The sequence below is a fragment of the Oncorhynchus kisutch genome, linkage group LG19, assembly GCF_002021735.2.
Source record: "Oncorhynchus kisutch isolate 150728-3 linkage group LG19, Okis_V2, whole genome shotgun sequence".
Lineage (NCBI taxonomy): Eukaryota > Metazoa > Chordata > Actinopteri > Salmoniformes > Salmonidae > Oncorhynchus > Oncorhynchus kisutch.
In genome coordinates this window covers 59,619,129-59,638,117 of record NC_034192.2, presented here as the reverse complement: position 1 = coordinate 59,638,117, position 18,989 = coordinate 59,619,129, and the positions used below count along the sequence as shown (strand labels likewise).

The following is an 18,989-nucleotide window of genomic DNA, read 5'->3' as shown; positions in this document are numbered from 1 at the left end:
AGAGAGTGGTTTGGGGTGACGTCTTTAACTTCTCTATAGGAGCTACACCAGGGTTCCCACCAGGGTTCCCCAACTGGTGGCCCGCAGGTGGTTTTATTTGGACAGTAGAGATACCTCTCGCTGTAATCACTATGGACAGACTGGACAGTAGGGATACCTCTCGCTGTTATCACTATGGACAGACTGGACAGTAGAGATACCTCTCGCTGTAATCACTATGGACAGACTGGACAGTAGAGATACCTCTCGCTGTAATCACTATGGACAGACTGGACAGTAGGGATACCTTTTGCTGTTATCACTATGGACAGACTGGACAGTAGGGATACCTCTCGCTGTAATCACTATGGACAGACTGGACAGTAGGGATACCTCTCGCTGTAATCACTATGGACAGACTGGACAGTAGGGATACCTCTCGCTGTAATCACTATGGACAGACTGGACAGTAGGGATACCTCTCGCTTTAATCACTATGGACAGACTGGACAGTAGGGATACCTCTCGCTGTAATCACTATGGACAGACTGGACAGTAGAGATACCTCTCGCTGTAATCACTATGGACAGACTGGACAGTAGGGATACCTCTCGCTGTAATCAGACTGGACAGTAGGGATACCTCTCGCTGTAATCAGACTGGACAGTAGGGATACCTCTCGCTGTAATCAGACTGGACAGTAGGGATACCTCTCGCTGTAATCACTATGGACAGACTGGACAAAAATATCTGGTCTTCACAAAGGGAAATTGTTTTATAAAATGAGACGTGTAAATGGCAAGGGAGTTTAATTCTACTAATGTAATCAAATTGTGTCTCCTTGTGGTCACCGCTGGTATTGCATGTATATGTTATAGACGTCAATCCAGCAGCCTCAGTGCATTACACATACAAGTATTACAATAAATACTGACAACATATATTTTGTTAATAATATAAGATCATATTTTATTCATGGCGTCTTTCCAGTGCTGAAAACAAATTGGCAATACGACTTAAACTCTCTCACAGAGAAACAACTTCAAAACATGGGGTTCATACACCTCACATTGATACAAAAATAATACACACAAAAACACATTGGACTAGCACACACATACACAGCACGTATAAACACATCGGGGCATCACGATAACTTTGAATTCAGTCATTTTCCCAGAATTCTCTGGTTTTCCAGATTAGATACCGCATTGACGTGTTCGGACTCAAAGTACTTATTACAAAAGAATAGAGGGGGGGGGGGGGGCATCAGAATACTTATTACAAAAGAATAGAGGGGGGGGGGCATCAAAGTACTTATTACAAAAGAATAGAGGAGGGGGGGGTGGCATCAAAGTACTTATTACAAAAGAATAGAGGGGGGGGGGCATCAAAGTACTTATTACAAAAGAATAGAGGGGGGGGCATCAAAGTACTTATTACAAAATAATAGAGGGGGGGCAACAAAATACTTATTACAAATAATAGAGGGGGGGGCATCAAAGTACTTATTACAAAATAATAGAGGGGGGGGGGTGGCATCAAAGTACTTATTACAAAAGAATAGAGGGGGGGGCATCAAAGTACTTATTACAAAAGAATAGAGGGGGGGGCATCAAAGTACTTATTACAAAAGAATAGAGGGGGGGGGCATCAAAGTACTTATTACAAAATAATAGAGGGGGGGCAACAAAATACTTATTACAAAATAATAGAGGGGGGGGGCATCAAAGTACTTATTACAAAATAATAGAGGGGGGGGGCATCAAAGTACTTATTACAAAAGAATAGAGGGGGGGGGGCATCAAAGTACGTATTACAAAAGAATACCACCAACCTTTACAACTCCGATAAAAACATTTTTTTTGGGGGGGGGGGGGGGGGTACTTCCACACTATGCACTATTTACACAATTGGACGTATCAGTGATAAAAGTTATATTGAATAGACAATCTGTTTTATGACAAACACATGTAATATTTATGTATATTTAGGATCCATTTATTCATTTAAATATGGATTTCTTCTTACTGTTAGGATCCAGTCCCCTTCATTATTTTGTCACTTGTGTCTACGTCTCAAATCGTACCCTATTCCCTATGTAGTGTCCTCCTTTTGACCGGGGCCTATAGGGAACAGGGTGCCATTTCAGACGCAATCCATATGACTACATACATACTGTACTGAATGGTGAGGTCATACGTATTACTGTATGCACCATCTTTTTGGTTATGTGGTTATTACTGTACGAAATGTAGCTATTTCCTGCACCACATGTAGACATATTCATTCTCGATAGGAATGGGGTTTTATACAAAGCCAGTCTCTCTCCCTCAGAGAGGGGTCTAGATGAGTGAGCGTTTGATATTGCTGCAGCGTTTAGTACAGCACATCTTTTGTTTGCGAGACCTTGTTGTGATAGTTTCAGATAAACATCCCGTACTACTGTTTAACCCTGAGGAAGAACATGTGAGGGACTCTTTCATTTACTCTACCGAATGTCAAGCCCACTTTGTCTCCATAGAATGTGATTCTTTCTAAGAATTGACTGGAGAGAATGTCATTCATTCACGTCATAGAATGTTCAAGACTCAAATCTTTCATAGAACGTTGCAGTTTCTCCCTTACAGTGCTCTCTAACAGAGGTCTCTTTATCTGCAACTCTCACTTAGTTCCACTGGGTTCTAGATTAGAACACTCTAAAACATTCTAGAACATGACCTCCTCACAGCTTCCGTAGTCGCTCCCCACCACGTCAGACCCGTTGTAGCAGCGAGAGTTCCGTCCTGCATGCCCAGCCTGTTGTGTTGCAGGGGGAGGAGGAGGAGCGTTACACTCAGCGTAGGACGGCATGGCAACGCTGAGGCGCATGCTGAGGCGCCGGTAGCCTGACGACACATTGTCCATGCTTTGTGCATGTTGCGTCGGATAGTAACTGATGGCAGTGTACTCGTTGGGGCACTGAGAGCTGGGTAAGGGAAGACCGTCAGGCCCCAGGAAGTCATCCAGGTTCTGGTTACTATAACAGGGGGGTAAGGGAGCGCGGCGGTCAGAGCGCTCCAGGGGAAACGGGAATCCGCTGTAGCGAGAGTTTCTACGTGAGTCTATTGATGCGGTCACAGAGCCGTAGGTGTCCTCCACAATGTCGAACTGGGGAAACTCCTGGACCTGGGGGTAATCTTGGACCGCAGGGTTGGGTCGACCGTAGTAGTCAGGATCAGCAGGGTAGACTGAACGGCAGGGAGAAGAGAATAGTACATTATCATTCACCATAGTCCTTCAGTAAAAACACCTTTGTTTTCAGATAATTTTTGCACCAATGTTAAGTGTCCTTTTTGTTATAAAAGTCCTTAAACTCGTTATAACAGTAGGTAAATTCAACACCTTAGTAACTTATCCTCTGCAGGAAATGCCTGCCTGACCAGACTATTGCTCACAGCCACAAGCTCTATGTATCAAAACTGATAGTGGATTACATGGATGTATGGATGAGTAACCTCCATTGTTTTGATCTAAAGGACAAAGTGAGAAGAAGTATAACATGAATAATGCTTTGTTATGTCCTCCTCATCTCCAGATCATTCACCTTCAGACACTTGTCCTTTTGGGTGTCTCATCTGTCAAGTCAATTAAATGCTGTCCCTTTATTTATTTGCATAAAGTGAAGACCGGCACGGCATGTCGGATAAGCTACTACCACAGTCATCAATAAATTAAAAACTCAGACAGCTATCATCTACTCTAATTATTAATTGAACTCACCTTCATAGTCCTGATCCCAGTGGTGTTTCCTGATGGACTCATTGTCAGAGATGGATGAAGGTGTAGGAGGGAGGTTGGGGGCCACACTACACACCACAGGTCCCTGTGGCTTCTGCTTCCCGGCCCTTAGGCTTACCAGGGACCCCAGCCCCAGGTCCATCTGGCTGCGAGGCTTCAGAGATCTGAAGGGACTGTTATCCAGGTCGTTACCAGAACCTATCAGCGTGCTCATCTCTATTGGGCTGACCTCTGGAGTGTTGGCCATCATGGATTTGGCCAGACTGGGTTGGAAGTAACCGTTGGAGTCCTGAACACAGAGAGGCTTCTTCTTCTTCTGTTGGACATAGCGTTTACGGACACAGACAAAAACACCGACCAGGAAGAAAACCCCTGTCAGGCTGGCGCAGATCTCCACGATCTCGATGTAGCCCAGCCCGGCAGACAGCTGTATTGATGAAAAGATGGGACACCTTTTGGTTAGATTTAGTCAGGGCCGGACCACTGGTCTAGGGCAACTTCACCCTAACTTCACCTACTAAAATCAGATATGTTACACAGAGCATTATGGGTACTGTAGTTTAGCTTGGTACAATACCTGGGGCAGAGCGTTGCAGTGGATGGAGCCCCCAGAGAAGGTACAGTCATACCCTCCTTGACACGGGTTGGGAGAGCATCTGTCGATTAGGCTCTGACACCTAAAGAAGAAGAAGAAGAATACTTTATTGTCCATTATCTTGCAGAGAACAAAAATGAGGCATTTTGCTTTTAGTTCCTTTTCCAAGGAAGGAAAGAGGACAAACAGCAGAATTAGGCTTAATCATCCCCCGAGCCAATGAAACTAGGGGAGCATACCATGGGTAACATTTTCCATGACTAACCAAAAAGAATCAGAACAACTGTACTACTTGGTAGGTAGAAAGGTTTTAAAGAGGAGAGAAATGTGAACACTATTTGTCATTTAATAAAATGTGGTATTAGAAGCGTAATAGTGTATGGGTCTTTTTGTCCTAGACATGTGGACACTAATTCCATTGTAAATGAAGTTGATTTCTTGACGTCATCATCGGAGCAAAGTGGGGGGGGGGGGGAAACTAACATTGTGTTTATACCAAGGCTGCAGGGATGGGAGGGATAGCTATGTGAGAGATAGATATACCTGGGGGGGGGGGGGAAACTAACATTGTGTTTATACCAAGGCTGCAGGGATGGGAGGGATAGCTATGTGAGAGATAGTTCCCCCCCCAGGTATATCTAACATTGTGTTTATACCAAGGCTGCAGGGATGGGAGGTATAGCTATGTGAGAGATAGATATACCTGGGGGGGGGGGGGGGGGGGGAACTAACATTGTGTTTATACCAAGGCTGCAGGGATGGGAGGGATAGCTATGTGAGAGATAGATATACCTGGGGGGGGGGGGGAACTAACATTGTGTTTATACCAAGGCTGCAGGGATGGGAGGGATAGCTATGTGAGAGATAGATATACCTGGGGGGGGGGGGGGGAACTAACATTGTGTTTATACCAAGGCTGCAGGGATGGGAGGGATAGCTATGTGAGAGATAGATATACCTGTTTCCAGCCATATTGAGTTGGCAGTTACAGATGTAACCTTGACTCTTTGGCACACACACCCCACCGTGGGCACAGGGTTGGGAGGCACAGGGGTTGCTGTCCAGCTCACAGCGAGGGCCATGGAAGGACTCTGGACAGCTGCAGTGGAACCCTGGATGGGAAACCAACATATAAACAGGAAGAGATCAGCCTACTGAAGATGGCCAAAGTTCTAGAACACCATGGCAGTTCTCTTACTCCCTCAGGAACATCAGAGGGATTCTAAGGAAGGATAGGATACAAACTATTTCAAAAAGTGGAATACAGGGTAGACCGTTTGGTTCCATCCAGTTGTCGTGAGGTCTGGTTATTCAGTTTGCACCTCACTACTCTGGTTTCAACTTCCTTGTAGAACAATTATGATACTATTTTATAAACTAGATGACTCCTCCAATCTGTTCAAACACTAGTTTGTTCAACAATCTATTTTCATAGTGGTGATTGAATGTCCACCCTCACAGATGGACTAATCAGATGTTGTTGAAGGGATACTAGACAATATGCTGTAAGTATAGTTCCATCTCAGAACTAATATCCATAAACAACAGGGATGTTTTCTCTAAACCTGTAGGCTTTGTTGCTACCTTGAATGTTGTGGGTAGAGGCGTACAGTATGCTATTTGTGTTGTTTGTAGAGGTTGACACTATTGGGGAGTGATACAGTATGCCAAGGTTAAGAAACTGACCTCCATTTGATTCCTCCTCACAGATTCCTCCATTCAGACAGGGGTTACTGTCACAGCTGTTCATCCTGTCCTGGTTGACACAGCACTGGTAGACCCCAAACACCCTCCTCCTCCCAGGCCCATTCCACTCCGTATCTTCCTCTGTCCTGATAGGCTCTCCATTCAGCTCCATACCCTCCAGGCAGCCCACCAAGCCATGTGCCTGTGTCTGGGCCCTGGCCTGGGTCTCTGTAGAGGTGGTGGTGGGAGAAGAACCAGGACCAGGGGCGCCAGCGAGGATCAGAGTCCCATGGGGCTGCATCAGATGGCAGGGTTCAGAGAGGACAACCTGGGCTGAGTAAACATGGTCCAGGGTGAGTCTGAGGACGGTGCTGTTGACCTCCAGAAGGACGTGGTGCCACCGCCCGTCTGACACCGCTGGGGCTGCGTGGACACGCAGGGAACCGGGGAGCCTGTTGCCACAGAGGTACATGAACCTCAACTCTCCACCTATCAGCTGTGGAAGACAACAGAAGAGAACACATAAGCACAAATGTACAGAACACTGCTCATCCTAACACTGTAGACACACCTAAGACACTATATACTTTACATGAACATCAACTTTACTTTACATGAATCTTTAAAAAAGGTTGTTCTTGATCTGTTTTTGTCTATTAATGTTCTGTATTATGTCATGTTTCATGTTCTGTGTGGACCCCAGGAAGAGTAGCTACTGCTTTTTCAACAGCTAATGAAGATCCTTATAAAATGGAAAATACCAAACTTCCTGCCCATCAGCTGTGGAAGATTGTCGAACTCTGCTTATATACACACTGATACAACTGTCCATCAGCTGTGGCAGATTGTCGAACTCTGCTTATATACACACTGATACAACTATCCATCAGCTGTGGAAGATTGTCGAACTCTGCTTATATACACACTGATACAACTATCCATCAGCTGTGGAAGATTGTCGAACTCTGCTTATATACACACTGATACAACTATCCATCAGCTGTGGAAGATAATATAACAGTGTTCACTGTTGGTAAACATTTATTCATCAGAGTCCCCACCAGTCTGAAGTAGAAACAGTGAGAACAACACATCAATCAAATCAAATCAAATTTTATTGGTCACATACACATGGTTAGCAGATGTTAATGGTCACGTACACATGGTTAGCAGATGTTAATGGTCACGTACACATGGTTAGCAGATGTTATTGGTCACATACACATGGTTAGCAGATGTTAATGGTCACATGGTTAGCAGATGTTATTAGTCACATACACATGGTTAGCAGATGTTAATGGTCACATGGTTAGCAGATGTAAGTGCAGCAAAATGCTTGTGCTTCTAGTTCTGACCGTGCAGTAATATCTAACAAGTAAGCTAACAATTTCACAACAACTACCTTATACACGCAAGTGTAAAGGAATGAATAAGAATATGTATATATAAATATATGGATGAGCGATGGCCGTGCGGCATAGGCAAGATGCAGTAGATGGTATAGAGTACAGTATATACATATGAGATGAGTAATGTAGGGTATGTAAACATTATATAAAGTGGCATTGTTTAAAGTGGCTAGTGATACATTTATTACATCCAATTTTTAAATTGTAGTTTGATGCATTTGTCAGATCATTAGTATAAACTGGAAATAATAGAGGTCCAAGACTCGATCCCTGTTGAACACCACATTTGATTTTAGCTGTTGCTTTATTTATTGGCCTGTAGTTTATGAAGACAGGCAGCTTGTTCGGTCATTTCAAACATCAAGACCATCCACGGCATCATCCAACCCAACATTACCCTGGGGCGGCAGGGTAGCCTAGTGGTTAGAGCGTAGGAGAAGTAACCAAGCTGACAAGGTACAAATCTGTCGTTCTGCCCCTGAACAAGGCAGTTAACCCACTATTCCTAGGCCATCATTGAAAATAAGAATTTGTTCTTAACTGACTTGCCTAGTTAAATAAAGGTAAAATTAAAAAATGATCTCCATCGCAGCTGTTCCAACTAACATTATCACCATCTCAGCTGTTCCAACCCAGCATTATCACCATCTCAGCTGTTCCAACACAACATTATCACCATCCCAGATGTTCCAACCCAACATTATCACCATCTCAGCTGTTCCAACCCAACATTATCACCATCTCAGCTGTTCCAACCCAACATTATCACCATCTCAGCTGTTCCAACCCAACATGATCCCCATCTCAGCTGTTCCAACCCAACATTATCACCATCTCAGTTGTTCCAACCCAACATGATCACCATCTCAGCTGTTCCAACCCAACATTATCACCATCTCAGTTGTTCCAACCCAACATTATCACCATATCAGCTGTTCCAACCCAACATGATCACCATCTCAGCTGTTCCAACACAACATTATCACCATCTCAGCTGTTCCAACACAACATTATCACCATCTCAGCTGTTCCAACCCGACATTATCACCATCTCAGCTGTTCCAACACAACATTATCACCATCTCAGCTGTTCCAACCCGACATGATCACCATCTCAGCTGTTCCAACACAACATTATCACAATCTCAGCTGTTCCAACACAACATTATCACCATCTCAGCTGTTCCAACACAACATTATCCCCATCTCAGCTGTTCCAACCCGACATTATCACCATCTCAGCTGTTCCAACACAACATTATCACCATCTCAGCTGTTCCAACCCAACATGATCACCATCTCAGCTGTTACAACCCAACATGATCACCATCTCAGCTGTTCCAACCCAACATTATCACCATCTCCGTGCTTCTACACCTGCATTGCTTGCTGTTTGGGGTTTTAGGCTGGGTTTCTGTACAGCACTTTGAGATATCAGCTGATGTACGAAGGGCTATATAAATAAATTTGATTTGATCTCAGCTGTTCCAACCCAACATGATCCCCATCTCAGCTGTTCCAACCCAACATTATCACCATCTCAGCTGTTCCAACCCAACATGATCACCATCTCAGCTGTTCCAACCCAACATTATCTCCAACAGTTCCAGTGGCATGCATTGTCAAAAAACATTGTCAATATACAGTGGGGCAAAAAAGTATTTAGTCAGCCACCAATTGTGCAAGTTCTCCTACTTAAAAAGATGAGAGAGGCCTGTAATTTTCATCATAGGTACACTTCAACTATGACAGACAAAATGAGAAAAGAAAATCCAGAAAATCACATTGTAGGATTTTTAATGAATTTATTTGCAAATTATGGTGGAAAATAAGTATTTGTTCACCTGCAAACAAGCAAGATTTCTGACTCTCACAGACCTGTAACCTCACAGACCTAGGCTCCTCTGTCCTCCACTCGTTACCTGTATTAATGGCACCTGTTTGAACTTGTTATCAGTATAAAAGACACCTGTCCACAACCTCAAACAGTCACACTCCAAACTCCACTATTGCCAAGACCAAAGAGCTGTCAAAGGACACCAGAAACAAAATTGTAGACCTGCACCAGGCTGGGAAGACTGAATCTGCAATAGGTAAGCAGCTTGGTTTGAAGAAATCAACTGTGGGAGCAATTATTAGAAAATGGAAGACATACAAGACCACTGATAATCTCCCTCGATCTGGGGCTCCACGCAAGATCACAAGAACGGTGAGCAAAAATCCCAGAACCACACGGGTGGACCTAGTGAATGACCTGCAGAGAGCTGGGACCAAAGTAACAAAGCCTACCATCAGTAACACACTATGCCGCCAGGGACTCAAATCCTGCAGTGCCAGACGTGTCCCCCTGCTTAAGCCAGTACATGTCCAGGCTCGTCTGAAGTTTGCTAGAGAGCATTTGGATGATCCAGAATATTGGGAGAATGTCATATGGTCAGATGAAACCAAAATATAACTTTTTGGTAAAAACTCAACTCGTCGTGTTTGGAGGACAAAGAATGCTGAGTTGCATCCAAAGAAAACCATACCTACTGTGAAGCATGGGGGTGGAAACATCATGCTTTGGGGCTGTTTTTCTGCAAAGGGACCAGGATGACTGATCCTTGTAAAGAAAAGAATGAATGGGGCCATGTATCTTGAGATTTTGAGTGAAAACCTCCTTCCATGAGCAAGGGCATTGAAGATGAAACGTGGCTGGGTCTTTCAGCATGACAATGATCCCAAACACACCGCCCGGGCAAAGAAAGAGTGGCTTCGTAAGAAGCATTTCAAGGTCCTGGAGTGGCCTAGCCAGTCTCCAGATCTCAACCCCATAGAAAATCTTTGGAGGGATTTGAAAGTCTGTGTTGCCCAGCAACAGCCCCAAAACATCACTGCTCTAGAGGAGATCTGCATGGAGGAATGTGCCAAAATACCAGCAACAGTGTGTGAAAACCTTGTGAAGACTTACAGAAAACGTTTGACCTCTGTCATTGCCAAAGGGTATATAACAAAGTATTGAGATAAACTTTTGTTAATGACCAAATACTTATTTTCCACCATAATTTGCAAATAAATTCATTTTCTCCTTTTGTCTGTCATAGTTGAAGTGTACCTATGATGAAAATTACAGGCCTCTCTCATCTTTTTAAGTGGGAGAACTTGCACAATTGGTGGCTGACTAAATACTTTTTTGCCCCACTGTATAACATCACATTAAGGTGTGAGAAGATCACTGTATTACAAGGAACAATAGCAGGTCTATTTCGCTCCAGAGAAGTAGCTCATTGTTCCCTCGTTGGCACAGATGCTAGCCAGGTTTCCTTAGCAACTTGTACAAAGCCCACAGCCCTTGAGGCTAGTACCACAGATTGTCTCTGGAGTGTGACTGTTTGAATCCCTGCTGTTTGTTGCTGTTTCCATCTGGCCTGCGACCTGACCTGCCTGGAACTGCGAGGAGCAACAGCAAAGCCTACGTTGCTACCATAACAAAGACCAAAGCCGGTGGGAGTACCGTTGAGGACAGTGGTGTCTCTTTAACACAGATGAAGGATCTTTCATACTAACAAAAATAGTTCTATAAACAGTTGTTACAACAACAAGAAAATAGTTTCAAGTGTTTTGTCCAAATACTGGTGCAGTCAACTAATAAAAGAATGGACGGTCTGACCAGAGAGGTCCAGGACCTGAAGAACAGTTTGCAGTTCTCCCAGGGTCAGCTCGATGAGTTTAAACAGGAGAACAGCAAGATGAGAAAAATCTGTAAGTCATTGAGAGAGGACATCAGTTCTGTAAGATAGCTGTTCTGGAAAGAGACAAGAATTTGAGAGGAACGTACATCTTAGTTAAAGAGGACTATCCTGAAGCTGTGCGCCAGAAGAGGAAAGAACTTATCCCAGGAATGAAATGTCCTCTACTTGTTGAAGTGGATTGTACGGTTGTACGGTTGTACGATTGTAGTGTCAAACACCATCAAATGTCACACCCCGCTGATGCTGCTACAGTATTGACTGACTCACCACGCTAATTTAACCCTGTACCAATCAGGCCTGTCCGGAGTCAAATACATAAGCTAGGTCAAACAGTTATACTGTACATGTATTTGAGAAGTGCTTGATTTAGTTCAGAGTTAGCTTTGCTTTTGTGACTTTTCCATTGGTTCAGTTGTAGGCCTACCGGGTAAAAAAATCACAGCAAAGTATTTGAAAGTCATTTCACGTATGTATTCCACCCAACTCTGGTACCAAACCAAAGCCACACAGGACAGATCATAATGTTAAATATACCTCTCACTCTCTGATCTACGAATGTGTGCTTAACTGACTTTCTTAGTTAAATAAAGATTATATATATATATATCTTTAAATAAACACACAAGTTTGTTTTAAACGATACAAGTGGAGCAAATTAAACTACTTGTTTACCATGATGTAAATCTACACGGCATGAAAGTTAAACCTGCCGTTAGTGAAACTAGCTCCCCTATGGGGTAGTGCACTACTAGCTCCCCGTGGGAGATGTTTATGATCAGAGGGTGTCCTGTACAGCCACTGTGACTAGTAGCATTAAGACTATCTGCTTCTTTACAGTGTCTCTCTAGCATGCTTCTCCTTCTCCTTCTCTAGCATGCTTCTCCTTCTCTAGCATGCTTCTCCTTCTCTAGCATGATTCTTCTTCTCTAGCATGCTTCTCCTTCTCTAGCATGCTTCTCCTTCTCCTTCTCTAGCATGCTTCTCTTTCTCTAGCATGCTTCTCCTTCTCTAGCATGCTTTTCTTCTCTAGCATGCTTCTCCTTCTCTAGCATGCTTCTCCTTGATAATAATAGATCCAAGCTGTAACTATTGTTAAAAACTTCTTAGGGGCCTCCCGGGTGGCGCAGTGGTTAAGGGCGCTGTACTGCAGCACCAGCTGTGCCATCAGAGTCCCTGGGTTCGCGCCCAGGCTCTGTCGTAACCGGCCGTGACCGGGAGGTCCGTGGGGCGACGCACAATTGGCCTTAGCGTTGTCCGGGTTAGGGAGGGCTTGGTCGGTAGGGATGTCCTTGACTCATCGCGCACCAGCGACTCCTGTGGTGGGCCGGGCGCAGTGAGCGCTAACCAAGGTTGCCAGGTGCACGGTGTACCCTCCGACACATTGGTGCGGCTGGCTTCTGGGTTGGATGCGCGCTGTGTTAAGAAGCAGTACGGCTGGTTAGGTTGTGTTTCGGAGGACGCATGACTTTCAACCTTCGTCTCTCCCGAGCCCGTAAGGGAGTTGTAGCGATGAGACAAGATAGTAGCTACTACAACAATTGGATACCACGAAATTGGGGAGAAAAAAAAACACACAAAAAAGAAGAAAAAAAACTTCTTAGGGCTGAAATCCCGTTAACGGGATCGATATCACAACAGCCAGTGAAAGTGCAGGGTGCCAAATTCAAAACAACAGAAATCTTATAATTAAAATTCCTCAAACATACAAGTATTTTATACCATTTTAAAGGTAATCTTGTTGTCAATCCCACCACAGTGTCCGACTTCAAATAAGCTTTACAGCGAAAGCACCACAAACGATTATGTTAGGTCAGAGCCAAGCCACAGAAAAACACAGCCATTTTTCCAGCCAACGAGAGGAGTCACAAAAAGCAGAAGATATAGAACTTCATGTTACACAATACATGTATGTTTTGTTTGATAAAGTTCATATTTATATCAAAAAATCTCAATATACATTGGCGTGTTATGTTCAGTAGATCCAAAAACATCCAGTGATTTTGCAGAGAGCCACATCAATTTACAGAAATACTCATTATAAATGTTGATGAAAATACAAGTATTATACATGGAACTTTAGATACACTTCTCCTTAAGGCAACCGCTGTGTCCGATTTTTAAAAAGCTTTACGGAAAAAGCTAACCATGCAATAATCTGAGTACGGCGCTCAGACAAACAATACATACATATATCTGCCATGTTGGAGTCAACAGAAGTCAGAAATAACATTATAAATATTCACTTACCTTTGATGATCTTCATCAGAATGCACTCCCAGGAATCCCAGTTCCAAAATAAATGTTTGATTTGTTCGATAATGTCCATAATTTATGTCCAAATAGCTACAAATAGTCACAAAGAGGGCAACAGATGCTACTGAGCCAGATGTCTATATGTCAGGGGAGAAGCTCCAGGTGGTATCCGATTTTAAGTACCTTGGCATCATACTTGATTCCAACCTCTCTTTTAAAAAGCATGTGAAAAAGGTAATTCAAATAACCAAATTCAACCTAATTAATTTCCGATTTATACGAAATTGTTTGACTACATAGGTAGCAAAACTGTACTTCAAATCTATGATACTCCCCCACTTAACATACTGCTTGACTAGTTGGGCCCAAGCTTGCTGTACAACATTAAAACCTATTCAGTCTGTCTACAAACAGGCTCTCAAAGTGCTTGATAGGAAGCCCAATAGCCATCATCATTGTCACATCCTTAGAAAGCATGAGCTCTTGAGTTGGGAAAATCTTGTGCAATACACCGACGCATGTCTTGTATTCAAGATCCTTAATGGCCTGGCTCCCCCTCCACTCAATAGTTTTGTTAAACAGAAAACCCAGACATATGGCAGCAGATCCACAAGGTCTGCCATGAGAGGTGACTGTATAGTTCCCCTAAGGAAAAGCACCTTTAGTAAATCTGCATTCTCTGTGAGAGCTTCCCATGTCTGGAATACACTGCCATCAGACACACATAACTGCACCACATATCACACTTTCACAAAATGCTTGAAGACATGGCTAAAGGTCAATCAGATCTGTGAACATGGTCCCTAGCAGTGTGTTGCCACTCTCCATGTTGTCTGTTGTCTGTAGCTTGTGAGGTGTGGAAACACATTGTTGCTTTTATGAATTTTGACTTGCTGCTTTTTGTTCTATGCTGCTCTGTCTGTATGCTACGTCTTGCTTGTCCTATGTTGCTCTGTCTGTATGCTATGTCTTGCTTGTCCTATGTTGCTATGTCTTGCTTGTTCTATGTTGCTATTGTCTATATTGGAATTGTTTTTAATAACCTGCCCAGGGACTGCGGTTGAAAATTAGCCGGCTGGCTAAAACCGGCACTTTTACTGAAACGTTGATTAATGTGTAAAAATAAACTCAAACTCAAACTTTTGTTAGCGCGTTTGGTAAACAAATCAAAATTCACGAAGTGCGTTCACTAGTTGCAGACGAAATGTCAAAAAGTAGAAACATATCAAATGATGTATGGAATCAATCTTTAGGATGTTTTTAACATAAGTCTTCAATAATATTCCAACTTGAGAATTCCTTTGTCTTCAGAAAACCAAAGGAACGGGAGATACCTCTCATGTGAAATGCACGTGACCAGCGCGTGACTGCTGGCAGACCTCTGACTCATTCCCCTCTCATTCAGCCCCCCTTCATAGTAGAAGCCTCAAACAAGTTTCTAAAGACGGTTGACATCTCGTGGAAGCCTTAGGAAGTGCAACATAACCAATATCCCACTGTAACTTCAATAGGGGCTGAGTTGAAAATCGACCAACCTCAGATTTCTCACTTCCTGGTTGGATTTTTTCTCAGGTTTTTGCCTGCCATATGAGTTCTGTTATACTCACAGACATCATTCAAACAGTTTTAGAAGCTTCAGAGTGTTTTCTATCCAAATATACTACTATTATGCATATATTAGCAACTGGGACTGAGGAGCAGGCAGTTTACTCTGGGCACCTTATTCATCCAAGCTACCCCTCCTATCTCAGCCTCCAGTATTTATGCTGCAATAATTTATGTGTCGGGGGGCTAGGGTCAGTTTGTTATATCTGGAGTACTTCTCCTGTCCTATTCGGTGTCCTGTGTGAATCTAAGTGTGCGTTCTCTAATTCTCTCCTTCTCTCTTTCTTTCTCTCTCTCGGAGGACCTGAGCCCTAGGACTATGCCCCAGGACTACCTGACATGATGACTCCTTGCTGTCCCCAGTCCACCTGGCCGTGCTGCTGCTCCAGTTTCAACTGTTCTGCCTTATTATTATTCGACCATGCTGGTCATTTATGAACATTTGAACATCTTGGCCATGTTCTGTTATAATCTCCACCCGGCACAGCCAGAAGAGGACTGGCCACCCCACATAGCCTGGTTCCTCTCTAGGTTTCTTCCTAGGTTTTGGCCTTTCTAGGGAGTTTTTCCTAGCCACCGTGCTTCTACACCTGCATTGCTTGCTGTTTGGGGTTTTAGGCTGGGATTCTGTACAGCACTTTGAGATATCAGCTGATGTACGAAGGGCCATATAAATAAATTTGATTTGATTTGATTTACTCAATACTGCCCCCCAGCCATAATAAGTGTTAAAGGCTACAGTGGTTTTAACCGACAAGTCACCTTTTCTTCTTTCTCCACAGGCTTGTCACGGGCGCTATTGTTCAAATGGGCTAAATAATTTCCACTTCGAAAAGTAATTTAGTGTAAAAAAAAAATAGGAATACATGAAAAACATTTGGCCGGTGATCGGTGAGTAGGTCCTAAACTGAATTTCCATTCCAGAAGTTTCTAAAGGATGGATGTGACTGCTTCTCCCGTTTTTTATTTTGGGTCAAAATATTGATGAGATTTGGGAATTGATAAGAATTGGTTGAGGTGAAAGCCTAACTCTCAAGAGAAACACATCAATTGTGTAATATTTTCTGACGAAGCCGCTGTGAAGTAAAGGGGGGAGGAAAGAAACTGAAAAAAAGTAAACTCTTGGATAACCATGTTTTCAATTCCATTTGAAGCTATTTACAACAAAAGGAACTCATGTGTCAGGAATGTAAAAACCAAGAGGTAGGCCTAAGAATAGAAAAAGTGAATACTACTTTTGATGTTTCAAATGTAAACAAATTGAATATTAAATCTATTGTGTGTATTCAATGTCACACAAATGGAGAGAAATCCACGGGGAGATGTGTTGCATGGGTGTATTTCCAGTTCAGGTCAAGAAGTTTCATCTGAGCACTGAGGACTCTTTATCCATTTCATCAAAATATACAATAATTGAATATTCCCTTTAAACATTATGCGGTAAAACCTACGTCAGCACTAAGCCCACTCTAATTCAACATTCCAAACACCAGCAACAATTATCCTACGTACCAGATCTGTTTTTGGGATGTCTTGCAAACTCTTAAACCAAGGATCCGCCCCTTTAAAAAATGTTTTGCCTAAAATGACATACCGAAATCTAACTGCCTGCAGCTCAGGCCCTGAAGCAAGGATATGCATATTCGTGATATCATTTTAAAGGAAACACTGAAGTTTATGGAAATTTGAAATGAATGTAGGAGAATATAATACATTAGATCTGGTAAACCCCCCCCAGTCTTGAACTCAATTTCAATTCCAGAAGTGTCTGAAGGATGTGATGGCCCTTTTTTTTCAACTCAGAGTATTGAGTTTGTCAAGGCAGCACACAGATCTGGGACTAGGCTATGAAAGAACTGATGGAAATGGGGACATGAAGATAGAGACAGTCCTCACCACAATGTGGTTGGATCAGTTCAAAGTCCCATTGATCAACTGACACAGACCAAGCCAGCAGAGAAGGAATAATATGATAAGAGATCAGTATGATTGAGCCAGGAATCCACACTGAAGTCTTCACTTCCGTATAAACACAGCCCTCTGATATGCAATCAGGCATTTAGAATGTCTGCTACAGTACAGGAGGGACTGCCAATGTAAAAATGGGCTGTAAATCAAATTTAACTGATTGAATGAGCTACGAGATACTGCAAAAGCAAATAACAACGTGTTTTTTCATCTCTGATAATAATGAATGCATGTGAGCTTTACAATACCTTCAAGCTCCCCCAGTTGGTTGCATTGGTACTCATGACAACGCCTTGTTGCTGGAAGGTCTTGATGCGCAGAGAGAGACGGAAGTTCTGATTCTCCTCTTCCTCCTCAGTCTGATACATGTATTTCAGATAGCCATTCCCGTCAAAACTCACAGCAGACTCTGAAGTTGGAAAAACGGTGCAAATGTTTAATGCAATTTGTATGATTTCCTCAAAAACATGTCTAATTAACATGTAGTGACGGACTATGTGTCCGTCAAATTAGGAATAGTCACTCAAATGTGTTCTCGTAATGAAATCTGCTTGATCAAACAGACTTTCATGTGGGAATCTTTCAAGGTTCATACAAATAAAGAATCCCCTCACGTATTTTGCTTCAGGCTCAGATCTTCCACATCGCTTTCCTAGAGATATTAGTTTGTTTTAGGCTTTGGGTTTAACCAAAACAGTCTTAACTAAAGAGGTGATAACCTCAACGGAATACCTCCACTAAATATGTCTGCCAGGCGGACAACAGTAACTAAGAAGACCCACAACAAGCAGATCATCACTAGCACTATCCTGGAGGCCCCTAGCTCCCAGCTGCACCCAGCTAATCCCCATTTGAATGTGAAGTGAGTTAGATCATGAAGGGGGTGACTTCAGGCTCCTACAGTGATCATAGAGAAGGTAGGAGACTATTTGACTGATAGGGTTCAATCCCAGGTCTACTGTGTGCTCAAAGTAAGTGTTAGCCAAGTAATGCAAAGCCTAGGCATTGACTTAGCGAGCTAATTCTGCAATTCTTCACGTCTCAGGCACATCTCATACAAGCTTGATAAGTAACCTTGTCTAGCTACCAAACCACCTCAGTTATACCTACCGTTGCAGGGGCAGACACTTTCCCAGGTGTGTTGTGGGGTGATGAAGCCGGCCCTGGCTGTGGCGTAGTGGCTCAGCATCTCCCCTCTCATCTGGACTGAGTTCCTGCATCCTCTAGGAGGGCATTCTGTCCCTAGACACCCATTATGATGCACCTTGAGAACACTCAGTCCCAACGAGTCTTCTATGTCAGCGATGATCCCTGCCAGCCGGTTGGTTGGTAACGGTTCTACAGTTCCACCATGCGGCCTCCATAGCAGCAGAGCCTCCAGGACCAGGGAGTTGGATTGCTGCTGTAGGCTCACCAGGTGGAGGTCTTGCCTGGTTATACCCAGGGCCGTGCTGAGGCTCCTCTGGAGGCCTCTCCAGTGGTCCCCCAGGAACTCCTCCGGGGAAAGCCCAGCCAGCTGCAGAGTGAGCCCAGCGTCCAGGGCCTGTTGTGTGGGTTTCCATACATGGACCTTCACCCCGGCCCACACGCTGAACTTCCCATCGGAGACGCTGACATTGAGGGAGTAGAGACCAGGTTTCAGGTCTTCATCGGCCCAGATCTTCCCATCCACCAAATCCACAGAGAACCTGGAGAGGCCTCCAGAGGGGTCTGAGCCTGGCCCTGGGTCTCCCCCACCTGGAGACTCCGAGATCAGCTTGTAGTTTAGGATGTCGTGCAGGTCCTGGTCAGAGGCATGGAGCTTGCCTATGACTCGGTTGGAGAAAGTGTCTCCTGTGGTGGTGATGAAGACTTCCAGGGGCATCACAGAAGGAGGGTACTTGCTCTGCTCAGTGACGTTGATCTTCACCACGCAGATGGAGGAGAGAGGAGGGTGTCCGCTGTCTGTCACCTGAGGTAAGGGCATGAATAGAAACACACATG

The 18,989-nt window shown here is 43.7% G+C and overlaps 1 protein-coding gene across 1 annotated transcript in view; it reads right to left on the bottom strand.

The window, feature by feature from the left end:
- Positions 1-1,047: 1,047 nt before the first annotated feature.
- The window catches only part of LOC109910216 (protocadherin Fat 2), an 82,929-nt gene continuing 64,987 nt past the window's right edge, over positions 1,048-18,989 (bottom strand). The window contains exons 22-28 of the mRNA XM_031797795.1: positions 18,117-18,957; positions 17,255-17,415; positions 6,041-6,536; positions 5,313-5,466; positions 4,337-4,436; positions 3,742-4,186; positions 1,048-3,209 (exon numbers count right to left, since the gene is read on the bottom strand). Coding sequence (XP_031653655.1) covers positions 2,689-3,209; positions 3,742-4,186; positions 4,337-4,436; positions 5,313-5,466; positions 6,041-6,536; positions 17,255-17,415; positions 18,117-18,957 — 2,718 coding nt within the window. The 3' untranslated portion in view covers positions 1,048-2,688. The remainder of the gene's footprint in view (positions 3,210-3,741; positions 4,187-4,336; positions 4,437-5,312; positions 5,467-6,040; positions 6,537-17,254; positions 17,416-18,116; positions 18,958-18,989) is intronic.